We start from the raw sequence: 27,092 nt of genomic DNA on the forward strand, positions 1-27,092 counted from the left end.
GCTGGAAATAAAGGTAGCAATTTATGACTCGACCTATCAACCCACTAGTAAATGACCCAGTTTAAGCAAGTTCGGATTTGACATAAATAGATTTGGCTCATAAATGGGTTAACCTATCTAGACCCATATATTAAACGGGTCAAGCTCAGGTTTAAACCTTTGACCCATTTAATATGCTTAAGATCTAGTTAGTTTGTTTAAAAGCTACTTAACCTATTTCTTTTTTATTTAATTGGACTTACTTAACCTGTTAACTCATTTAAATCTATTTAATATGTTAAAAATCTCCTAACTTGTTTTGCTTAATAAATGTGTTATGTGGGTCAGATCAAGTTACTTGTTTTTTAAATAGTGTAGGTTCATATTTGAATTTTTGACCTATTTAATAAACAAATCATATTCAGGTTGGCAAATTTTTGATCTGGCCCATTTTCAATCAGACCTGATTCGATTGCCACTGCTAGCTTGAAACATGAAAAAATGGGTCAAGTTGGGCTCCACTAAAGGTATGTGGTCCTATGTGATCCCATGAGAAGAAATGAAAAGTTTTATATAGAAAGTGAGTCTCTAAGGAGATGCAAGGCACCAACCAAACTCATTCTCCATCCGACGTGGCACAAAGAGACTAGCATAGTCTGCATGGTCTAATGAGGATCAAGCACCATGTAAGATAGTCGACAGCTTTGGTACCTTCTAAGGGTTGCATTAACTTTTCCCGATTCCCATTATCATTAAGCGAGAGACACGGATGCCCTAACCAATTCTGTTTTTCTGGGTAGCACCTATCAGGTCATCAATCTTTTTCCTAGTTACTAACTCCCTAGGTCTAGTTGGGTCTGTTTGGAGATAAAACTGAAGTTGAACCAATTTAAACCAATTTCTTAAAACTGAATCTGAAACCGAACTGACCATCAACAAAAATCGATTGAAACCGACTTGAGAAATTCGGATCGATTTGGTTCAATTTATCAGTTTGATGTTTAATGAGTTGGGCTAAATGGGATAGACTAAATCAAAATATAGAATCTCCATATTATATAAGCTTGATGTTCAATGGGCTAATGTATAAAAATAGAAGGAAAAAATTAAGAGAAAGTATAAAATTTCATTTAATATATAAGAGAAAATATAAGGTAAAAAATTAAAAAATTGAAATATATGTACACACAGCTTTTCTAAGGTCTGCAATGACGGAATCAACATTCGTGTTGGTAGGCTGGTGGTATAGTATGATGCTGTGCCATGTCGTTTTCGACATGAACTGACAAGGGAGGGGAAGAGAAAGGAGAGAGAGAAAAAATGAGAGATCTGCAATGACGGAATCAACATTCGTGTCGGTAGGCTGGTGGTATAGTATGATGCTGTGCCATGTCGTTTTCAACATGAACTGACAAGGGAGGGGAAGAGAAAGGAGAGAGAGAAAAAGTGAGAGAGAGGGAGAGGAGGGAAGGAGGGAGAGGAAGTGGGAGGAAGGGAGGGAGAGAGGGAGCCTCCCCCTCCCTTCGCCTCTCTCACTCATCGTCGCCCTCTCACCTTTCGCTCCTTTCCTCCCTCACCCCCTCTCCCTCCCTCCACCTCTCTCTCTTTTTTCCTTCTCCCTCTCCCTCTCCATCGCCGATTTCTCAATCTGAGGGCTGGAATCATCTTGGTTAACTTTCGATATGGCTCAGTATGTCTCATTTCGGATGGTTCGAAACAGTATCGTTGACCTTGTTACACACACATATTGGTTGGATTCGGTCAGATTGGTTTGAATATATATTTATATATATTCATATGGGTGGGGCAGGTTGGGTCGATTTGAATCAATTTTCTGAAAACTCAAACATAAATCAAAACGAATTTTTTCGGTTCAAGCCTTTCTCAAATCGATGCCAAATCAAATTAAAAAAATCTGATATAAACCAAATTGAAAAAACTAGCTCGGGTCAAGTTCACGGTTTGGGCAATTTTTTTGCACACTTTTACCCAAGTGATTGGAGTTCGCAATGGTCAGAACGGATGCAACGTGGTCCGGTTTGATGGACTTTGGTTCGAATCAACTCACACCAGGTGTATCCGCTGGATTGGACCTGATTCAAAAAGGGTAACTTTAGAAATAGAAGGGAAAGCAGAATAAAGCAGTGCATAGCCAAAGGAGGCTTGTTTGTTACCAAAAAGAAGTTTCTCTGGTCCCACCTGCTTTTCCTCTCTTTTTTCTGAATTAATGCTTTAATGTAGTTGAATGTGCTTGTATTTACTTTTTTTAATCATGTAGCCAGGAAAAACAGCTCTGTTCCACTTTGAATTTTAATTGGTTATTTTTTCTTAAGTTATTCTTTTTGCTCATTTTCATTTCCATGGTGGTTGAGACAACTTAATTTGCTGAGCAATTCTTCTTTGTTCATCTTCAGGTCCCATCATTGTTGACTGTAGCTGCCTTTCCTTTTTCTTGAAATCTTATTTGTTGGGTGTGATCTAATTTGCTGAACCATGTAGTTATTCTGTCTTCATTTTCTGCAAGATTTCTTTTCTGCATTTAACCATATCGAAGATATCTTCCACAATTCTTTCAGAAGCAGTAGCTTGTTAGGCATGTATGGTACTACTTACAAGGCAAAATGGTTTTTGCTCTAATCATTTTTAAGCTAAGCAACTCCTCTCTTCATTTTTGTTTTTATGAGAAATCATGAGGAACTCCTTATTTTTAAGGGTCATCCTTTTGGCCTACTAAAATGAATTGACCTTTTAAGTTTGTTTCTGTTTCATCTTGTTAGAGTTATTTCTTGTTGTTAAAATCACCACTTATCCTAAGAGCTTAAGCTGATAGGATGAGGTAGATTGACCTCTACTATGATACTATGTTAAAATCACTACTTTTCCCCAAAACTTAAGTTGATAGGATGAGGTAAATTTATTTATACTTATTTCTGGTCCTATTTCTACCAACAACTTCCATGTTAAACCTCGGAGAGATCCTAGATGGCAAAAGTGCCGGCGCTGATTTTTTTTTTTGATATTTGGTTCTATTACATACTGTAGAATTTAGAGTTCTTCCCTTATTTCTTAAGCACTTGATGTGCATTCAGGTCGACCACAGCTCACCAGAAGGACCAATCAATCAGAATTCGCCACGACACCAGTGTGTGGCTGGTCAGGAGCTGTCACCCGGTAGGCCCCATGTCGTGCGAACAGGATCGTATCTCGAGAGCTTCCCACTATTGGCTGTATCCTAGCCGGAGGCTTGGTGGTCACTGAAATCCTGCTGATGTGACAAGTAGGACACAGGGGCGGCTCAATATATTTGGAGGCCTAAGGCGAATTCATTAAAAGAGGCCTTTTTTAAAAAAAATAATAATTTTTTTAATAAATGCAAAATATTTTAAAAATTCATTTAAAAATAATAGCTATTAGATGTTCCGAAATTAGTGCTTACAAGTAGTGAAAAGCTATGAGAATAGGGCCCATTTATGCTCAGCTATTAGTGTTTAGAAATCTAAACCTTTCAGCACCCTTTAACAACCTAGCTATGTGCATTCATCTACACCACAAATGCTTTCCTATGTATGTAAAGAGGCCCTACCCCCAAAGAATTTACAACATACCTGATCACATTAGAAGATAGCCCAAGCCAAGGCCTTGTTGAAGAGGACATTTTCTTTTATCATGCTCACCACAGACCTCACCCCCTGGCCCCTCGAAAAGCTAATCAATCACAAAAAAAAAAAAAGAGGTTGAGCTCATTAAACCACACAATATCACTCCCAATTCTCAGGAAAACCCACCCCTCTACTTTAATGGCCAGATGCAGCCCAAACCCCCCACCACGGCACCACACCACCATACTAAACCCCTCAGCCTCCATCCTGAGTCCCTGACCCAATTCCTCCCTGGCTGGCTCCCTCCATCCCTCTCCAGAAGACACCCCACAGTCCCCACCCCCTCCTCCCTCTGTCCCTCACCAGTCACCACCTCACCCCCATGCTCACCCGCCCCAAAACCCCCCTCCCTCAAGTCCTCAACTTCGAGTGGTGCATCGCTCTCCTCCAGACATGCAAATCCCTCCTCACAAAAAAAAAAATAGAACAAGATTAGAGATCAAAAAAGAAAAAAAAGGGAGGTTGACGAGATCGAGAGGGATGAAGCCAGGAGGGACTAGGGAGCCCGGGTTCTTGCCTTCTTGTAGCCGGAGCCGGGCTGCCGGAGGACGGTGGACGTGGACCGTGGTCTGTGAACCGCTGGCGCTGACAAGATCGAGAGGGATCAATGGAGCCCAGAGGCCGCGGAGGCCGGAGGCTGGAGTGGCGGAGGCCGGAAGTTGGAGGAGCCGAGCTGCCGAGGAGAGCTGGTCGCTGGAGTCTGGAGAGGAGAGGAGGTCCGGACAAGACTCCGGAGCAGGGGCGGCCCAAAAACTGAAGCTTTGAGAAATGGGAAGCCTCAAGGGGGGAGGTTCAGCAAAGAAAAGGTTCAGGAACGAAAAAAAAAAAGCTCTGGGAGAGAAGGGGGGAAGCACTGACACTGTAGCCCGTTGTTTGTCAATTCTGCCCGCAATACCTATAGCCCGTAGCCTGCTGCTTGCTGCCGCCGGAAAGCACTGACACTGTAGCGGTGCCTCCTATCCTAGGCAAAAAAAAAAAATCGGGGCCTTCCTCAGGCCGGGGGCCTTAGGCGACCGCCTCAGTCGCCTAAGGCTCGAGCCGGCCTTGGTAAGACATCATTCTCATGCGACATGCTTGTGCCTGATTTCTGGGCCATGCTGAGATGGGTCATTCCTAGCCAACCCATTGGCCTAATTCTTCGATGGTAGGTAAGCATCTCTACCCATACAAGCATCAAAAGAGGGGAAACTCGAGGAGATAATTACTTAGATGCCCTAATAGACTACAAAAAAATCTTCTTTTATTTCTTGATCAACATTCAAACTTAGGCATCCGAGTTAGAGCTGATCACGGGCCCGCCCAGCCCAGCCTGAAATTTTTCGGGCTTGGGCATTACAAAAAAGGCCCATGGGTCGGGCCTGGGCAGAAAAAGTTGGGAACTTTTAAAAATGATCCGGCACGGCCCGACTCACAAGTCATGTATTGAACCCAATTAACTATTGGAGAAACAAAATAAAAATAGAAAAATACATCTAATTTTAGAGAGCCCATTAAACTGTTGGGTCATTCTGGCCCACTTCTAGATTCAAAAAAAAAAAAAAATCGGACCTGTCAGGTCGGGCCTAGGACCAGATTTATAAAGTTCGGTCAGGCCTGGACAAAAATTTAAGTCCGACAGTTGGGCCAGATCGGGCCAGGTCGGGCCTGGGTATAGCCATCGAGCCTAATTTTTGCTGTAGAGCCCCCGCTCTAATCCGGCACGGGATATACTTGGATTTTTTTTTTTCAAAATCGGAGCACGGCGACCCAGGAGTTCTCCAGCGTCACCGCGTTTGTCGTGCCTACGGTGGGCTGGTTGTCAGCGGCAACGGCACTAATAGTTCTTCTTCTTCTACATATCCCCCCACCCACCTCGCTCTATCCTCTGCATTGCTTAACCGAAATACTTTCTCCTCCTCCTCTTCTTTTTCTTCTTCTTCTACTACCATCAATGTGATTGCTTTTGATGACCGAAGTGAAATGAGTTTTGTTTATTACTCCCCCTCCCCCTTTTTTTGATTAGTGGAGCATAAATCTTATTTATTGTCCTCTACCATGGCGATATGGACTCTGTTTGAAATGCTATGGGCTTCCATTTTGACCTTCGAGTCTTCCTTGGTTTTTCTATTGTAGGTAAAGTTCTTACTGGTTGATGGCCCATGCTGACCACTCTTTTGTGATGCATAATATTTCTTCATTTTATCATCTTTTTTTGTAGTTATATTGGAATATATTATTTGAGTTTTTTTTATTTATAACAATTTATAACCTCACCCAAAAAGACCAAAGAAAAGTTATTATTTGCCCCATGTCAATTTCTAAGATCTCTTTCGTGCATAATCCAACACATAATAAATATAGGATTAAACATACTTCCGTAGATAATGGTAGATCCACGATTAATTCCAAATAGATCAATGCTGCAGTGTCCTCGAATCAGCATGATTCATGGATCGAAAGGTATTATTTGAATTACATGAAGCTGAGCCATCGGAGAAACCTGGTATTTAGCCCAAATAAACGACGGAAAAGTTAGCCATGTGGAGCCAAACACGTTTCTCATTGCATTTCCACTTAAGATCATTGAATCTTCTTGATTATTTCACCAAGAATAAGCATTTCTCCCTAAAATCTCACCATTCTAGGTAGGTAGCTTTAATGCTAGACATCCGTTTTTAGAATTTTTAGCATCTCTATTTGTAGCACGCCATCCTGGTTATGATCATCACCATACAGACTTGGGTAATTTATCTTGCTTGAACTGTACTGGTCCCGCGGCCGCCGCCATCGCTGCCTCTCGTTGGGCCGGCGGCAAGCGGGTGGCGGTGGTGGAGACCGGCACCTCACAAAACGTCCTCTGCCTCCAAATCTTCTTCTACTGCATGCCGATCCCCGAAAGGTGGCGCCTTTGGACCTCCGCAGTCCCATTCCACATTTGATCTAAATGTCTGTTGCAGCTGCCATGATGGATTGGTTGTGGAGGATTTTAACGTAATGCATCGCTTTTTATCACGATGGCGCTCGGTTGAATCGATTTGACCTAGTTTGATTCGAAGAAATTTCTTAGGTGAGTCCATATCAACTTTGATTTCTCGAGCAGATCTTATCACAAATAAAATAATCTGGCATCCAAACAGGCCCTTAAGGTTCTCAAGGATGATAGTATAATCACTTTGGATTACATGAAGTTTATCGAAAACCTTGCAAATCCTTTAACTGAAGGATTCGCAAGAAGGCTGACCCACATATTGTCAGTGGGGCCAAGATTAAAGCCATATTTAATCACTAACAGCGGCAATAAAACCTGATTGTTCCAAGATCATAAGAAATAGGTTCCATAAAAAAAATAAGCTCTCAGACTGATTTGCAGGGGCATTGAATTGAAGTTATCTCCTTGTGCCCATCACTTTTATATATTTATTTATTCTTCTTGGCAGATGGCCCATCCTTATAATTTTCACACTTAACTTCGACATCTAGAATAAGAACTTAAATCTAGAAAAAAATTTGAGTCCTACAGTGCAAAGGCAAGATGTGTGCTGTTGAACATACTTAGGGAGCTCATTGTGAGGATCCGTGTGACCATGTATTTAGTCTTACATCGGTTATGCATTGGGCATATTTTAGGTACTTTTATAAGGCCAAGGAACCCAAATGATATTTTCCAAAAGCTAGCCTTTTTGAGTGAGGTACTGGGTTGTGATAGATGGTATTAAAGTAGACCCAACCTATAACCTATATAGGCTAAAGGATACTACAATATGGATCCATTGGAGTTGACCACAAGTTGATAATTGTGTTGTGATTGGATTTGATTGGATATGAATTCTTAGCTTGGTGAGGATGCTAGGGCTTAAACAAAGGAATTATGTGAGGATCTGTGCAAGTTTGCGTTTAGAGTCCTACATTGGCTATGCATTGAATAGATCTTGGGTACTTGTAGAGGGCTAAAGAACCCAAAATAAACATTTTGATTAGCCTTTTTAGGTGAGGTCTCTAGTTGTGACACCTTTAATAGTCTGGCTATTAGGTTCCAGCCTACGAGGATCAGAACGCATTTACTAGAAAGCTCATGCAAACCAAGATACCGATGCATAACTGTTAAAGCAAAAAATCTATGCTGATTTGGACCTAATAGAACTGTACCAGGAACTTGATAAAACTTGCATACTAGATGTTCCATGTTCAAGTAAAAGAAGTCACTTAGGATGTGTGGGTGGAAAATTGTCAATGCTTGATGCAAGTTCACTCCAAAATACATCATTGAAAGCACGACACATACCTTTTAGCAATTTTAAAACACAGAGATATTTAAAACTTGTTTTATTTATTTTTACAATCAAAGAAAAGGCTTTTCTTCTATTCTTTAAACAAGTTGTAGTTGTTTTAAAATTTCTCTTATTTTATGATTTGGTATTTTTTGATGTGGTCTCATTTTCTTGCTAGGTTTCTTCCCTTGCACCAAGTTACATACCTACCTCTGTACCTATGGGTGCATGGGTGTTGGGGCGTTAGGATGGTGTCACTTTATTTCCCACATCTTTGTTGTTGAGCACATTATGATAAAGGTATCCTCTAAGAACTTTTTATAGAAAGATAAAGGAACCTTGATTTTCTTCTTTCTTCTCCTCCTATGAGCTATTATTTCCTTTCTTCGGGAATGGTTGCTGCATGCAATCTTGATGTCTTCCTCAAGTATGTGCACTGGCGAAGGGAGAAAAGATCATTGTATCTTTAGGAAGAGTGCCAACAGTTCGTGCACCTTTGAGGGTGTATATTGCCTAATGACAGCATGTTGTGATGTAAAAGGATCCAACAAGTTTCTTAACCATCTCCTTCTCTCTCTCTCTCACACACACACACACAGTTCGTGCACCTTTGAGGGTGTATATTCCCCTTTTCCTTCTCATTTTGATATCATTCTTAACCTAACACTATAGAATATCTGACTAATATATTAAAGTTTGCTGAGGTAGAGTCAAACAACTCTATCTATTTGTTGATTTACTAAATGTCATTTTAGTGAAGAGATAATACTTCTAGATCAGAATACTTATGTGAGGACCGCGTGGACATGTTTTTAGTCCCACATCGGCTATGCGTTGAGTAGATCTTGGGCCAAGGGACCCAAATAATACCTTTTGATTAGCCTTTTTGTAGGAGATCCTGAATTGTTATTAATGGTACCAGAGCAGATCCAGCCATGGCCCATGTGTATGTAAAGGACACTGCAGCATGGGCCCATCTGAATTTCCATGGGTCAATTGTGGTGTTTATAACTGAATTTGTGGTACCTGTGATTGGATTTGAATGAATTTGGATCCCTAGCTTGGTGAAAATATTAAGGCTTAAACAAAGAGAGTATGTGAGGACCCATGCAGTGTGTGTTTAGTCTCACACCGGCTATGCACTAGGTAGATTTTGGGCCGAGAAACCCAAATTCCACCTTTTCCTTAGCTTTTTTGAGCGAGTTTCTAGGTTATTACAACTTGTTTTTGCTGAATTTGCTGAATGTAAGATTTAAACAAAAATAACTATTATGAAAGCATAAAAGTTGTTGTGGACATAGTGCCAAAAGGTTGTCAATAGACACCCTCAAGTACATGAGCATTCCTCCTGTAGTTAGGTGCATCTATCAGATGTTATTCTATGGGTAGCTTATATGTGCGACTTTTGTTGGTTCAAACTATGTGAGAGGACTTTTCAAATGCTGGATTGTGTACTTTTTTTTGGGAGAAGGCACTTGGGCTTGATAGATCACATTCTATTCTATCAAGGCACCTGGCTATATTTTGATTTATTAAATGTCATTTTAGTGAAAAGCTAGTACTGCTAGAGCAGAGTAGTGATTTACTGAATATAACATTTAAATAAAAATAACTATTATGAGAGCATAAAATATGTTGAGGACATAGTGCCAAAAGGTTGTCAATGGAGACCCTCAAGTACATGGCATTCCTCTTCTAGTTAGGTGCTTCTATCAGCTTCTATGGGTTGCTTACATGTGTGGGTTTTTCTGGTTCTAACTATATGGGAAGACTTTTGTAAAGGTTGGACTGTGTACGTTTAGGGAAAAAGGCACCTGGGCTTGATTGATATCACATTCTCTTCTATCAAGTGTATTACTGTATGAGGAATTTAGGATATAATTAGAAGGACCCTGTGGAGAGCTATACGTAGGTCAGTGAAGGAGGGGATCAATTTAAGTACCAATATGGTATTTACTGTTCCTACGTTGGGAAGGTCCATGTATTCAACAGTAAATGCATTTGCAACATCATGCTTTTGCTGCATCAGCTTATTGAAAGATCTGGGAATAATCAGAAAGTATTCTGGATGGTAGAATGGAGAACTGAAACATGCATATGTTTATTTTGAGGGAAGTTTTTGTAACGTCATTTCTTAGGGGTTTTGCTTCATCTAGATATACCATTGCCGCATACAAAACCCGGTTTCATATGTTAGGTTGATGAAGATTATAACTTTGCTACTTAGATTTTGGAGATGTTGCAAAAATGCTGTATTGCTATAGCTTGTCTCTCGTTAGACCTCATTCTTTGATTGATTACAGTCCTTAACTTTATCAGAGCAATGGTGATGGAGCAAGACAAGCATGCGATGCAGATGCTGAAACTCTCATACTTAAAGGCTGATCTTGATTATGAAGAATCTTTTTTGAGAAAGACAATGAGAAAGTTTTCTTGCATTCTCTAATAAGACAAGGATTCAAGTAAATTGGAATTCTAAACTCCAAATTTGTCCTTACCTTAAGCGAGAAGTTTAGGAGAGGAAATCGGTATTTATATATTATATATAAATGTACACATGCATGTATTTTTTTTAACGCTTGAGTAAAAATGTTCCAATCAATAAAATTTTGTGTAAGCTACAATGAAGAATGTGATCTCTTCACATTAGTAAAATAGCACAAATGCATGGGAACTAGTTCTAGATATTATCCTGTCATTTAATCTGCTATTGCTTCCCTAATACCCTGTTAAACTCTTCCAAAAGTCGTTCAATGGTTCTCCTTGATGTCAACTTGTTATCAATCTCAAATGCTCTTAACTCGTCTTTCAGCTCTGCAAAAAGTAGAAAAGAAATCTTTACATTGGACCATGAAAATAAGCAATCCTAAAACACCTCCAATATATTATCTCATATATGTTTCACGGTACCATACCGATTCGGTACCGGTATCTAGTATGGAAGGCGTACCGATACTTGGTATACCGAAAAGATCCCGTACCATACCGTACTGATATAGTGCTAGTGTGGCACCGGCACGGGGTCCAGTGTCTAGACAGTGAACTTTGATCTCATATATCTTGTGATTCCTACGATTTCATATGCATAAGCATCTAGTCCATATAGACAATGTTCACAATGTTTGAATTGTCTTCCTTATTTTCTTCTTTCATTTGCATATACTATAACTACTTGAGAGAAAAATGAATTTTTATTTTCTATTGCTATATCTAAGAGAAGCATTCTTAGAGGGTAAGCCTTGGCATAATCATAATGTTGCACCACTATGACCTGGAGGTCACAGATTCGAAACACAGAAATAATTTGCTTGTGTGTGGAGGTAAGGTTGCATACATTTGACCCTTTCAAGACTCCGCAATGGCAGGAGCCTTGTGCACCAAGCTGCCTTTTTTTTTATTTGATAGAAGCATTTTTGACTTAATCCTAATATACTGAAATTTACACAAGGCTAGGACAAACATAACTGACCTAGTTGATCCAGAGATTTAAGTGGCAAATGTGTGCCGTTCGTATCACAAAAGTGGAGAAAATTTCTCATAAGCTCTGCAGTATTGGTAGAGACCAAGATCTCTCTCTACAATAAAATAATCAGTTAGTCACCAAAAGAAAAGCTTATCAAACAGAATAATGAAACATTCTGAGAATACCAGATAATACCTTAAAATTTTTCTGGTTATCATAATACCCTGCAACAACCATGAGCAGCCGAAGTCTTTCTAATTCTGAAAGTTTAATGAGAGACCATAAACCAAAGAAGTTTAAAACATGTTGTGATGAAATTATGTCTTTACAAAGTTCCTTTTTGGGAATTCTTTGTTATGTGGAGCATGCAAGAAGTGTAAGTGTTATTAAATGTACTTAGTAACATTTAATGAAGTAGAGAACAATGTGATGTTGAAAGTCATTCTATCTTTTGAAAGATAATTTGACTCACATTTACTTTAGTTGAATATTTTTAAGAAGAAATAATGATGCGACAAACTAATTGTTGAGGCAGTACTTGGTAGAGAACAATTTAGAATAACTAGCTTTTAAAATTTAGAGGCAACATGTTTTACAATCAAATATGAATCATGCCAGGTGACATCAATTCACCACTCCAAAGGATTGAGATTCACAATTATTGCAACTGTCAACTTATATGCAAAGAACACTCTTACAATTACAGTACAAAAGTTTATGCTGAATAGTAACTTTTATGGCTACCTGAAAACGAGAATTTGTTTACCTCGAAATTGAATCACCTCCTGAGAAGCCAAATCTTCATGAGCAAGAAGTTGTTCAACTGAGATTCCAATAGAACTCATCCCGACATGGGATACTGTTAATCGAGAACCAGTGCTATTAGGCTTTCCTGGTTGCAGATGTTATAGAAAATGACCATTTCAATTAGGACGACATTTGGAAGAGTTATAGATCATATTAATCTCAAAGCAACTAAAATAACATCAATATCTGATATAAGATTTGATATTGCAAAAAGCAGAGGATTCCTGATGAACAGGCATTGACTTATAAAATGTAGTTCATTAAAAATTTAGTTATAGAATATTCAGAGATTATTTTCATATTAGTTGATGGAAGTTGAAAAGTGTGTCAATGAAGATTGTACCTCTAACTCTGGTCCACTTCTTGAAATCCCTACGTAGTATGTCCCTCACCTTAAGATCGGATATATCAAACATTTTGTATTTCACTGCAAAAAGTTGATTTTCTTTAACTTGCATATGTAATAAATGAGGAGTAAACTTAAGGATAGGCAAGAAGCCTTTTAAAGAAATACAAGTTTCTAGATTTTTCTATATAACACAATTTAAGAATTATTACACTTTGAGTTTGGTATAAAAATCATTTTTCTTTTTTAAGTTACAGTGTGTTTCTTTGATGATTAATAGCTTCTATTTTCTTCTTATAAGAAACATCATTAAAATTGGAATCTGAGTTATAAAATGATTTAAAATTTTATTGGACAAAAGCTAACCAATTTGTTATTGCAATTATACAGATGCTAGTATAAAAATTAAATGCAAGAGCTTACAAAGTTGGTAAAGTCCATTGCATCCAAATCGGCCAGCTCCTTTAATCAACAATGTTGCCATATATTTATCTTTGGACGTGCAATTAGCACTTGTGAGGTTTGCGGTATCCATGAGGATGCCTGAGAGCTGCACCCATTTAGGATATACAACAGTCAATGAGATAATAAAATAAGATCAAATGAGCTTCTTGACAGAATAAATTTGTATGAGGTATGGTTCTCATATGTTGAGTTTTTTAGAGGCAAGTATATATTAGCATTGACTTTTAAGTTCTCTTCTGGGAAGAGTGATTACATGGAAGTGTTAAATGTCATTATATCAGTTTAATTAACCAGAGTTTATTCTGTGAGCTTGAATTTCACAGAATCTGTGATGGGTTCTATTCGAAGTTGCACAGGTATGATTTAGTGAACAGAAAAAAATAAAGAATATATAAACAATACAACCCAAAATATGGGATTTCTGTCAGAAATGGATGGCCAAGACAACTAATATTTACCAGAAGTCTGCTAAATCCCTGCCCAGCTAGAATTTCAGGTGATGTATCTGCAAACTTTTCAGCAACAAGTGTACAACATGAGCAATCCTGTTTCAGCAAGGTGCATACACTGTTTTAGATCACTAGTGATGCATGGACATGGATATGAGAATCAGAATTAAATGTGTATCCTAGTTTCTGACACAGCAAGAGAGGAAAAAGGGAGATATGAGATACATAGGATCCAATATAATTTTAATTATATTATATTTTTTGCCTATATATTATTTTTTAAATATTTAAAAAAAATTAAAAGGTATTTTTTTGTTAATGTTTTTCAGTATATATGTTCTTATTCAAACTTCCCAATTAACTTAAGGATATAAAATAAAAAAGATATCTTGTGCAGTTATTTAGATACCTACATCCTTGAAGAATCTCTTAAAAAGAATAAGTATTCTCTCCTAACCTAAAAATGGAGGGTCGAACTCATTGTTCGAAGAGTTTAACTCTCAGCCAATCTAGAAGTGGGAACTAAAAAACTTCAAAAATATCCAAGTGACAGATACGTATCTGACTTGGGTTCGTTTCTGATACAAATTTTTGGAGCTGGACACGAGTGTCTAGGTAACATGCGAGCTCACCCAGAGACTAGAACAAGGATGAGGGTAACATGGAAAATCTGTTGAAAGTGTTATGAGCTTTTCATATGTTGTTATAAGCAAAACAGTATTCGGCTGACCGACCATCTGTCAAGGAGGTCAGTACAGCCACTTTCAGATTTGAAACATAAATGGTTAATTGTGAATTATATTAGAGTCTAATTGTGTAAACAAGTCAAAATGTGGACAAATAAATAGAAACCTTTTGTGAGGTTCAGATTTTCTTTCCGTGATCATTCTTTCATGTGGTCTTAGTACTTAATGGGTCTGCTAATAATACCTCAGAACTTGCCTTCACTACCATATGCTAACTAGTTATTGTTATTGGTATTGTTATTTTTTTATCATTTTTCTTATTTATTTGTTGTTCTAATATATACTCTCATTCTTATTGTTGTCATTGCTACTACTAGTACTGCTGCTGCTGTTATCATTGTTGTTGTTGTGACATGAATCATATATAGTGAAACTAGGCAACAAAGGATCATTTCGAGGGTGTATTTGTTCATGTTCAACTGCTTAGCAAACTGGTATTGTTTTTCAAATGACAATTTTCAACTTTTGAGGGAATTTATTCACTGAATCTGTTCCCTGTGATTTCTCTAATATCTTCTTTTATGTGACTATGAAACTGACAAAGTCACAATCTCTCTTGCTTATCAGAATCTTTAGCAGAAGGATCATTTGGAAACTTATCTTGAATCCTCAATGAACGTTCTATAGTGTTGCAAGTGAAGTAGAACGTCCATCTCAGTCCACCACCAAACTGATATGGAGCAGGAAAAATAACAAATTTATAGCAGACTCCTATGTTACAAAAGAAGTGGTACCTGCCCCATGGTAACATCTTTGACCCAAGGATATTGAGAATCAACCTAGAAACCAAGCCATCAGATAATTGACAAATTAGTGACTATCCACGTCTACATCTAATTACTACTACTATTTACGTACTTGTTTGCAGTTAAAGATCTCAACCAATGCTTCTTTCAGTCCCTGTCCAAAAAAAATAACTCATTCAGAAAAGCGCAAATATTTGAGTATGCAAATATCAATTCTTTGAATTTGTCATCACCTCTTGCTTTGCTGGGAGCTTGTTGCCATTTAGTAGTACAAGCTTTAGACTTCCGAATAGATCATAATAGGAAAGGTTGATCTGCCATACAATTTCCAGTTAATATCAGTTCTCATATATTTTATGTCATATCACTTCATAATTGTAAATTGATTTCCTAAGAATAAAGTCAATCATCTTCTTGTTTAGAGACAAGGGAGGGCCTAGGCACAATGGTAAAGTTGCTCCATTATGACCTTGGTGTCATAGCTTCGAAATGCAAAAGGAGCCTCTCTGCACGTGGGGGTAAGGCTGCGTGATTCTGCAGTGATGGGAGTCTCGTGCGCTAAGATGCCTCTCTTTATTTTCTTGTTTAAAGAGACAACCAATTTAGACTAATAAAAGTCAAGGTTTTCATCAAGGATGAGGAGAATTAAGGCTTAGGGTTCAGATTGGGCACCAATGGTCAATGGAAGGCGACAAGATAATCGAACAAACTAGGTATAGGTTAGAAACTAATAAGTCAGACCTGAAGGCGAAAGTTCTGGGTAAATGGCAAAAAGGTTCACCTCTATTTATCAACAAAAGAAATCGCAAAGCCTTCTAGATATGGTGGATTCCAATGCTAAGCAGTGAGAAGGGCCCCATGACCCAAATACTGCAGGGATGTGGATGTTGATGATGCTTGGTAAACAAGAAGGGACAGAGTCTAAAACTTGAAATTAATCATCCTAAAGAAGAGTTAAAAGGGGATTTGAGATAATTTGGAGTCTTTGGACATGCACATAATAGGCCAAACGTTTAGACCGCTACAACAAAAAGTTGCCAAGGCAAATCTAAGCACTCATAGTCAAAAGAAACTTTGGAAGTTCTCAGAATTGAATGCTTTCCTTTTTTTGCAGGAGTCGATAGAAATAAATGTTGAAGAAGGATCCATTTAGTTGTCCCTTTTCTCTTATGCTATTAGATAAATATCCCTCTTTAAAAAGAAAGATCCTTTAAGGTCTGGATCAAAATTTCAATGTGCAAGATAGGAAATTTTCTACATGCCTCATCTATAAAGACCAGATATTCTTCTTCAACACGACATGAGCTAAGTAACCATTTTAGCTCGGCATGTGTACAGAAATCTGCTCGCTTCATGTTGATGACAGGGAGCGTGCAGAGCTGGCTACTTGTTTGAGCTTCATTCAGGAAGAAGGCATACATGATGGTTGAAACAACTGATCCTATATCTGCAAAATCCCATCGTCAAACACTAGGGAAGAAGGGGAAACAGGATGTCAGATTTTCAAATGTTTCATTTATTATACTACCATATGGACATTACCAGCAACTTCCTGTCCCATCACTGCATGCAAGAACCTTCCTGGAATACCAGCTTTGAGATAAGCCTTTATAATTTTCAGATATTGATTCAACTTATCAACACTTTCACACATTTCCAAAACAGATACGTCAGTTCGTAGCAAATTCTTGTCATAGAATGATGCGGCCGACGGAGGTAAAGAAATTCTAGAATGACCTATATTTTGTTTGCTCCCACTGTCCGTTCTTTCGAGTTTTCTTTCAAGGTTCTTGTCATCAACTGACCTGTCTTTGTTGAAGCTATATCGACCAAACTTTGACTGTATTCCTGGTGATAGCGGAGGGAGATTTTCAAGCTCAAGTTTTTGGGCTGGGTTTTCTGACCCCGTATCATTGTTAGTGATATCTGGAGCACTCAGCTTGGACTCTGACTCCCATATATCATACAAGGAATACGATATGCTTGAGTTGGTGATATCTTGTTCCGAGTCAGGTGCCTTTTCATCAGCTGACAAGGTGGAACCATGTCTTTTCATTCCTTGGAATTGAGGATGATCTCTTTTCCATGTGTGCAGTACCTGGGGAAGCCAACATGGCTGGTTAGATACCACCAAGAAAATAGAACTTAATTTCTTTGCTTGCATAGAATTTTCCAATTTGTCAAGTTTTATTAGAATGTATTTCTACCTAAGCTTGGAGGCAAGGTTCGCTGTACCGGTCGATACCGATCGGTATCGAGCGTACCGTACCCGTACCGATGGGTACCGGTATCGGTACACCAATGTCGGTACGGTCGGTACCGAGCGTACCGTACCGTACCGACACTCGGTACGCCTATACTAGTGCGGCACCGGTACGGGGTTCGGTACCGGTACGGTGAACCTTGCTTGGAGGTAAGGACTTTTATTTCATTCTTTTCTTTATCATGACCAACTGCTTGTTGCTGCAAATTTAATTTGGATATATTGTATAACCTGATTAAGCAAATGTGGACTAGATGTTTGAAATTACTGATAGTAATCTTCCCTCATTTTCACCAAAGCCAAATGTTTGATTTCCAAGTTTGTCATGTTATTTCAACCTTTCTTTTGTATGATGTTATCTTTGTATGATATTACTCTTCCTGTACTCTGTATTAGTGAGGGTCAAATAGAACATGTATTATGAACCCTCTTAAGAATAGTTGGCTTCTTAGACCTTGTGGTATGCATTATAATTTCTTTTAGTTAATTAGCTTCTCCTTCACTACTGTTGAAGTGCAAGAAAGTTCCAAAAGACAAGGTGAAATTACAGAAACTTAAGCAAGCGGCTTGAAATCTCGTCCGTAATTGAAAATTTCATCCTAACGCAAAGCTTTCTTCCTTTTCCATACTAACTCAGGTCGGGTCCTCATAATGCAAAGCTTAAAAACTTACAGTGTGGAGTACATGATGATCTCTTTCCAAGGTTCTTTGCGATTCATTTTCTTCCTGCTTTATGTGGGAAATATTTTACTCTTAGCATTTATAAAGTCTTTATATCAAAATTTTTATGTTTAATAGAAAATTTAAATCACTTTTAAGAGCTTGTTTGAGTGATTACCTTAACCAAAAAGGTCTCGAAACTTAGGGCTTTTAAATTCTTAGAATTTGCATGGCTTCTTATAGATTATAAGATGTGGTGTTCAAGGAATGTTATAACTCTCCTTAATAATACCGAGAGTTAGTTTTAAACAAAATGTTTATACACGATTTATTTGGAAAGCTCAAGATCTCATGGATTTTGTGATATAGCCACTTAATACTTTTGGTACCCACCTATTCCTCAAGCCTGATCAAGAAGCAGAATAACAGATCGACAACATTCTTTTGATTGTCAAATTTGAGTTGTAGCAGAATAACTTCTAATAGAAGGTATTTCATCTTTTGAATTAGCATCTTGACATTTTACAAAGTTGATTTATCATGCAAATGATCAGCATCAAAGGCAAACCTTGCAAAGTTAAGTCTATGTGGACCATATGGATGACAAAGATGACATTGGTGGCAAGTGACAACACTGTTCTGTTTTTCAAATTTTAGTTGTAGAAACATAGATGTTAGAAGTAGTGGTGGTTCATCTTCTAAATTAGCTTTCAGTTGAAAATTTTGGGCAACAGCATTTCATGGATACGTCGGATAGAATAGACAAGCCTGGTAGTGTCAAGTCTTTGTGGACCAACTAAAACAGTACATGCGGACAAGATCGACGGCTAGAATGACAAAGATGACCTACATGATGACAAAGAATGTTAACCCCATAGTTGAAAGCTTGATATTTTTCAATGATGATGTTCCATAAACAAATAGGGTATCAGATGCAGACTTGGAAATCGCTGTGTTAGGTCTGTGGACCAAATGGAGAGAACCAAGGTGCTTAAGAATAAGGTAAACAGCCTTGTACCAATACATGGTAGATTTCTGGCTTACTTGGAAGAGTACATTTCTTCCCTTTAGGTTCTGCTTACAGTTAGCGTCTGATATGATGACTGAATATTTTCTGCTCCAGAGAAGCTGCCTGCTGCCTTTGGAGGAGACCACAGAAGAGAAGGGATATAGTTAAGTGAAGGATTAGTTAGGGTGGTGATGTTCTTAAAATTGTTATACAATTACTTCACTGTTGATCTATGATACTGCTAAATTCTGAGGTCTTGACTCTTGTGTCCTTTTCCATTTTAATGCTTGAAGTGTTAGCTTTTAAAGCTTAATTGCATCATGATTAATTGTTGGATTAATATTTTTTCCATATGATAATTATACTGCAGTTCTTGAATCATATAAGAAACCTACATACACTGTCACAACCAAATCATATACAGATAGATAATGTTTCCGAAAAAAATCCAAGTAACTCCTTTTATTCAAATGTATGTTGACAATACATACACTTAGGTGCGCTCATATGCCTCTTGTGTTAGACAAATAGGTTACTGATATTCTTTTAAATGATTGAAGAAGTGTTAGTCACTATCTCTATATTCATAATTTGGCACTTCTACATGGTTATGAAGCTTTGATGCCTCAAGAAATTTCTTCTTAATTCTGGCAATTTAGCTTTTGATTACATGAAGCACGCAATCAGATGGCATCTGCTGCATTTAGGAACTCTTTGTAGCATTGCATTAAAGATTACACTTGGATGTTTCCTAACAACCACTCATTCAATTACTTTTGAGTCATGTGCCTAATATAGCAAATATTTTTCCAATACTTCCTGAAGCTACTAGGCAAAAACTGACCTGGTTTTTTTCTTTAGCCCCTGGTTTGGAGGTCCGCATACTCTTTCTGAATCAATGGCGAGTCCAATAGCTATTTTTTCCTCCTCCTAATTGGATAGAGAGATGTGGAGGGAGTGCTTAATAGAGGATGGAGCAATTCAGTAATGCATTCATCGTAGTGTCCGCTAATGAGCTTTGGGTTAGTCTCCCTTCCTTGTTGTTAGTTATTGTTTTTATATGTTACTAGCTGTTGCTTGGACAAGGCTTTTGTCTTTAATTGCACCCTGAAACTCCTCTTGGAAGGGATCATCTTGCACTTCCAGCCTGATCAGGATTTGGCATATAATGAATTGAACTGCAAATTAAATTGCGGACCGGACTCCTCTCCGAGCACATGTTGTTTCACTGATAAATAAATGTAAGATGATCACTTCCAACAGGAATTGCAGGCAATCCTTTCACAGATAAACTTAAGTTTTGAAGAAGCCATTAATGAATGTCGTAATATTTAAGAGAGAGCCAGTGGACAATATAATGGCTTTGAGATGTCATTGATACCACCAAGATGATCTTTTCTTTTTCTTTTTTCTTTTTTTTATTTTGAACAGGATGCTACCAAGGTGTTCATAGCTATAGTTTGTAACAAGCTTTCATTGATCCTGTCGCTTTAATACTAGGCACATTGCCTTTTTTTTCAGAACTTCAGAAGCTTAAGCATATCCTTATTTATGCAGCCCATGTTTGTAACTCTTCTCCAAGCACAGGCGTAGGATAATCAGCTCTCTTAGTTCATGAGCAAATGTTCCTACCATGATGAATCCTGAAGTATATTTTTGATGACTATATAATGAAGCTTGAATTACAGACTTTTCTAATTATTTTTCTTAAGGAAAATGATGATTTAAATGATACAACAGAAGAAAAAATAAAAGAAATGTAGCTTTAATTGATCCTCTCTGGGGATGGGGATGGATTGGGCTAGGTTGAGTCTGAGTTAGGTTAAATTTGGATCATACCCAACCTATTTATAATCAAGTTAGAGAATATAAATCCATACCCAGTGTACTTATTTTATATGGATCTATACTCAACCCACCAACACAAATTAATATTTCAGTTGTCGATATTATATTCTAGTAAATAAAAATAAAATATGACTAAAAAAAGACATTTAAGGTTAGCATCCAAATGAAGTAAGAAATGAGAAAAATATTAAAGTGTAGAAAAAGTATGGCAGATCAACAAAATGTTGATCCCCTCTTTTACCTAGGTGTTTTTAATTCTCTTAACTAGCATTTGGTTGGTCGTTCAAGTTGAGTCGACCGGCCCGGTGTGCCGCTCACTATCTATTGCAATTCTGGTTGGGTTCGGACCTAGAATATTTACATCCTTGTCCAAACCTCTAACCCTAGAGCAGGTCACTATTCTGATAAGGCTGATACAATCTCTAGCCTTAAGCGTTGCAGGAGGTTGAAGCTGAGAAGAACCACTCCATGTGCATAGATCGAATCATACACGAGGAAGTCCTTTTCTTTATCAACTTAAGCTTTTGAGATCAATGGTTAGTTAACAATGCTAGGGACATAGAGATGGACCTGAAAATTTTATTCAACCAATGATTACCGCATTGATTTGAACGGGTCGAACCCATTCCTCAAACATTTATAATCAAGTTGATTTCGACTAATTGATCGTATCCAATGCGACCGTAGAAAGTTTGCAATATAAAATCTATCCATATGACTAGCAATATTAAAATACTTTGCCCTATAATTGTAAGCCGAAATTCGAGGTTTTAAGCTATTAGTCCCCAATCCAGCACAATTCGAATGAAAGAAACATGTGTAACTTAGCTTAACTATAACATCTTCCCAACTTTCATTCATTATTTTTCCTTCAAAAATCCACTTTTTTCTTTGTAGAAGTCTATTTTTCCCTTCAATAATCTTGAAATTGAAGACCAGCCCAAGTCCACAAGTTATTTGGTCCTGTAGAAAGTCAAGCCTGAATAAACTTTTCAGATTTTTAGGCTATTATCTGGAGCACTAAAAAATCGGTTCAACTAAAGCTGCTTTGAGAGCATTCCTTCTCCTGCTTATGCTTTAAGAACATTCCTTCTCCTGCTTATGCTTTAAGAACATTCTTACTTGACTGAAGGGCACCATGTAACGGTCAAATCCAAAGATTTTTGGCAAAAGTGGAGAGCACTGAATTACACAAAAACTGACTAAACTTTGAAAAATACGAATCTTTTGTTGACGACGATCTTATCATGCAAGAGATTTGATATCCTTCTTTCCTGACTTTTTAAGGCTTCCAAATGGATATCCAACTTCAAATCATCTCTATATTTTAAGTCTATCGAGAAGCACTCAAAGATTTCTGAGCTGTCATCTATATCACCAAATAGTCTAAAACTTGTTATCTGTCGCATATGATCAGAATCTAACTTCTGAACATTCTTTGATGGACCAAAAAGTTAAGCCTAAGATGCTTTTCAAAGTGGAACTTCATAAAAAAGTTATGGTTTACATAACTTTGCAGCTCTTGAAGATTTTCTCACATAAGATATATGACGTGTTTTGTCCTTTATCTCTTTCTAAAGGAGCACTTTAGTCTATAACATGGACTACAAGGCATATCTAGTGGCATCCACCTTCAACAAAATATTTTTCTTCCATCTTCCAAAAACTATGAGGAGAGGAATGTGTCAATTGGTTACTCTGCATAGGCCATGCAAAAGAGATCCATATATAAAATCCCATGGTTGAGGGAAATCACAAGGTGGATAGATTTGCGTAGTTGATCGTGAAGAGAAAACTAAGCCAACTTGTTTGCACCTTTTGGAAAAGCTTTTGATTCCAAAGTCGAGAAAATGGGAAAGCAGTGGAAAGGTGGTTTTTTTTGTTTTTTGTTTTTTGAGTGATGGAGGTGGGTTTGTCCTAATGGACATCATTAAGGTGTCAACGTTGGCTAAACAAGCTACTGAAGGCATTTCAAAGAGTACCTATAGCCTGTGTCTCATCTTTGTCCGGCAAAGATTGGACATATTTGATTTGACATCTGATAACTGATGTTGATGCAAGATTTTCTTTATCCATACCAAAAAGAAAAAAGAAAAAAAAGGGAAAGGAATGGGGCTTACAAGTGAGGCCAGCTGGTCAACAAAGCAAATACATGGATGAACTTATTCATAGTTCTCTTGTATATAAAGGATATTTAAAACAAAAAAGAGTTGGAAGTATATGCGAGTTATCTATATATTAGAATTTCTCATAAAAATAGATTTTTATTGATTATGAACCGATTTTAATTTAATTTATTTCGTAAAATAGGCTAAGTTGTTGTTTGAATGAATAATTAAGGAGTCTATAATTAATTTATGATCATATAGTTATTTTGGGCTCTATTGTCTTAATCATGTGATATGATGAGTATTGGTGTAGAAACTGATTTAGTTAATGGATTCTATAATGGGTGGACCCACTAGCATTGCTAACTAGACTGAGTCTTCACTCCATATATATATATATATATATATATATATATATATATATATATATGCATGTAGAGAATCTCTAGAGCATCAAGGTCTCTGCGTTCCTAGAGGGCACCTAACCTATTGAGGAGACAAACCTCAAAAAGGAGAAAGAAAGGAATATATACTCCATCTTACTTCATTTTGTACTTTCTTCTTCTGCAGAATATTACTGCAGTGACCACCAATGACTTCTTAAAGCTCTAAAGGTTTGCTTCGATCTTTTCTGATTTCATTTATGGTTTTTTGTATTTTAATTTTCTGCATGATGTCCATAAAAATCCTACATCTACGAACATTATTTGTAACATAGTCACAAAAATAGATGTATTTAAGAGAAAGAATTGGAATCTAAGTAGAAAATATGTCAAACTTCTTTAATAAATTATGGATACATAAAAAGCAAGGAAAGTCATAAGTATGATTATGCATACAAATGTTTAGAAATAAGTAAGTTTTTGTTTCATTAAAAATTTGAATAAGTTTAGAATTGAGCTTGCAGAGATATAAAATTGATTAGAGATAAATGTTTAAGAGTTACTTAAGCTATAAATTTTCAACACTAGTTTACAGCATGCCATTAAATTATGTTTGTTAAATAAATTTTAATTTAAAAACCATGAGAAATTTTAAATTTACAAACAATTTGAAAGACTAAAATAGCAAATTTTAATAGCTATTGTCTATTTTAGTTCATTATAAATGGATATCCATTGGAGTAATAATGGAGCACATGTTGATTAAACTTTATAAAATACTGATAATCTTAAATACTCTTCCACACTTACCAAGTAAGCTAGAAACAATCTTATGAAGTAATGCATAATTGTAAGTTGGCAAAGTTAGTAGGTCTTTGATATCATGAACTATGTTCGGTCCGGTGCTCATTCCGATTTTGTCCAAGCTTCCTCTCACCTAGGTTTTTTGGAAAAAAAAGAGAAATAGAAAAGATGAATGGAATTGCCCCCAAATCACTTACTCAAAGTTTAGTCAGCGACTTCAAGCAATTTTGGTAAGCTTTACATAAATGGTTGGTTCAATTATACATGATCTTGAATGAAAGAACAAAAGGAAAGAAAATGAAATCCAAAGCAAGTTTGAAAGGAATATTGATTATTTATTCTCCTTTTGTACCTAACCATTGATAGAGCAATATTTATAGCTATTATTTCATTGTTATGAATTTTACTGCTAATATTTTATTGTCTCTTTTAAATTATTATTGATACCTTTGTTTAATATGGTTTCACTAATATGATTAGCTGTATATACTGTATACAGTAGAAGTGGCCATGAACTCTCATGGAGTGTCACCATTGAACAATCTACAACAATATTTATATTTTTAAAAGAGATAAATATCTATCCCTTTTAATGGAATACCATAACTTATAAGAATTATATAGTGTTGCTAAAAATGTCTAAATTTAATGCTATTATTATGATTGAGGCAACTATGAAATCTATAACAAAACAGAGTATAAAAATTTTAAAATAGAAAAAATATAGATGATCAAATTCTTTTTTCGCTAGAGTTTGGAGGATTAAAAGTATTTTGGGAAGGCCCCACTGCAACCTCCTCTCCAATTTTTTTTTTAATTAAAAAAATGTCCATTTTATTAAAGGAAACAAGAAGTTTGTAAAAAGTAGAGCTGGTGGTGTGAACTTTAAAGTGTTGGTATGAATAATTAACATGTATCAATGAAAACAATCACAAATTACTTTAATTCACAAGGTTTAGGTTCATCCATCAAAGAACACAAAGTCCATGCAGGTGCTAGCTACCTAAGCCACTCATTCCTCATGGGATTCACTTGGGTCCCAAAAATCCCATCCATCAATTCCTGTGGGACCCAGCCAATATCAAGGGTTTGCATGTGGTGGGACCTACGTCAAGTCAACTGTTGTTGATTGAACTGGACAGGACCGAAGTGATGGTCGGAACTCAATCTCTAAATCCTATTTGCTCTCAAAAAAAAAAAAAAAATCTCCATCATGTATCATTTTATGAGCAACTCTGGGAGGTATCCTTTGGGGTTTAATTTGGGTGTAAATAGCCTTAATCTAAATTATACTCCCCAGGCGTCATGTCCTTGGAACAAAAATGATTATATTCGCTGGTCAAAGTCAAACCTAGAGTCTCGAACACATTATTTTAAAATAAAATATTTTTATTAAATAATAAAAATTCCAATTATTCTTTGGAAAAGTTGAGAATAGTTTAATATTATAATAATTTAATGGATCTCCTTTTGTTGTTCTGCGTGCACATCTTAGACCAAGACATGGGATTAAAGTGATGTAGTATTCCAATACATCAAAGAAGGAATGTCTTCATTATCTTTCTTCTTCTTCTTCTTCTTCTTTTAATTTTTTAGTCATTTTTTATTGTTTTGTTTATAGCTTTTGTGAATTTTGAGCCATCATCATAATTACATTCCCTAGGTTTAAGGATTCAGAAATCATAATTTAGCTGCCTCCCTCGGAAATTATAAAAGCTACCCAGGTAAAATGATGATGAGCAGGTCGACCAAATCATTGCCCTTTGGGAATCCAAATCTCAAATCCAATTCCTACATCTGGATATGAAGCTAAAATAGCTTGCCATCACAAACAAAGGATCGATCCTTACAAAAGAGCAGAGACTGGCTTTAGCAGAAAAGTTGCACTTCTCTTTAAATCCTTGAGACTAGAATTTGAGGACCACAGTGCATCAATATTTGTCAAAGATAAGTAAAATAGTAGGGTATTGAGCTCAAGGCTTCAGACACCCTCCATTATGTTATACAAATAATAGCAGGGAAAAGAATAATGTTTGTTATAAATCATTATTTAGTGAACACAATTCATTTGTATCATATTTCTAAATAATTATTTCTCAAAGTAATTTTTTTTAACAAAATTTCCTTCAAAAGAGATTCCACATGCTGTCCAAAAAAATTACATTATTATCAAATAAACATTAGTTATGAAAATAATATTATTATTTTCTTTTTTGGTTTAATGTTATTAATTTTCATGTTTATCAAGTAGCCATGGGTACTATCAGCCAAATTTACCACAATATACATTGGGGCATGCTTTGATACATTATATTGGATTTCGATTAAAAAAAAAGAAGCAAGCCTCTTGATTTGTTATATCACCAAATTCAAAGTTGTTCTATATCTTTCCATAAGTGGCTTTAAATATTGTAGCCATTTGGCTTGTGTCTGCTTCCAATAGGCTGTACTGGCTTTCCTCTAGATAAAACTCAAGCTATATGGCCACATATTGTATAAGACCGGCTGATGAAAAGGTCATTGTGATCTGGAGATCATCCATTCTCTTTCTCAGCGATGGCATGATGGAAGCTACATGATAATATCCATCGGATGTGCTAGAAAGTTTGTTTGTTGCCTTTCTCTCACCAAGGTGATCAGGGGAGGGTGTCAAGTCTTGTAGTTGGGTTTGGTGATTGCATGGGCATGCCACTAGTATCAGATAGCTAGAAAGAAAATATATCGTAGGTTCAGGTACCTTGACCTTCAAAAACTTTTACGACTATCACACTACCTATTGAAAGAGGAAGAGGTACAGTGTACCCAGGGTTATAGATTACTCTACTTCTATAGGGAAACTAGAATTCTACTTGAAAACTAAGGCATGAATTTTAAAGAGTAAAGGTAGTGATAACTTAACCATAACAATAAAGGTAATATCTAGTTGATTGATTGATCGAAAGATTTTCTTCTTTAGATCACATTCTACTATTTATACAACATCACTCTAAAACTGTCGAATAACTAGTGATGGCTATTGTTGCAACCACCCATGTTAGTCCATCATCATCCTCAGTAGTTTTTGGCCATTTAATAGCTATCGACTGGTATGGAGTTCAGGCGAGTTTAGG

The 27,092-nt window shown here is 36.8% G+C and overlaps 1 protein-coding gene and 1 long non-coding RNA gene across 3 annotated transcripts; one reads left to right on the top strand and one right to left on the bottom strand.

Annotated features, from left to right (window-relative positions):
* The first annotated feature begins 5,383 nt into the window (after window positions 1–5,383).
* Window positions 5,384–20,537, top strand: LOC113463547 (uncharacterized). 2 transcript variants are annotated; one of them, XR_015971913.2, is made up of 4 exons: window positions 5,384–5,750; window positions 8,064–8,185; window positions 19,701–19,861; window positions 20,271–20,537. It is a non-coding gene; the product is annotated as an uncharacterized LOC113463547 (long non-coding RNA). The 2 variants fall into 2 exon arrangements; XR_015971912.2 differs by lacking the exon at window positions 20,271–20,537 and having other exon boundaries at window positions 19,701–20,246.
* LOC148700353 (uncharacterized) lies at window positions 10,593–16,963 on the bottom strand. The gene is made up of 12 exons (XM_088708364.2): window positions 16,450–16,963; window positions 16,170–16,354; window positions 15,141–15,221; window positions 15,020–15,061; window positions 14,896–14,940; window positions 13,425–13,511; window positions 12,925–13,051; window positions 12,499–12,582; window positions 12,115–12,240; window positions 11,544–11,608; window positions 11,355–11,460; window positions 10,593–10,699 (listed from the first exon to the last, which is right to left on the bottom strand). Exons 1-12 carry the CDS (start codon window positions 16,961–16,963, stop codon window positions 10,593–10,595), a joined length of 1,569 nt encoding a protein of 522 aa, XP_088564490.2.
* Window positions 20,538–27,092: the final 6,555 nt, after the last annotated feature.

This window comes from Phoenix dactylifera, chromosome 12, assembly GCF_051530095.1.
Source record: "Phoenix dactylifera cultivar Ajwa chromosome 12, Ajwa_hap1_PhDact_Kaust_v1.1, whole genome shotgun sequence".
Taxonomy (NCBI): Eukaryota; Viridiplantae; Streptophyta; class Magnoliopsida; order Arecales; family Arecaceae; genus Phoenix; species Phoenix dactylifera.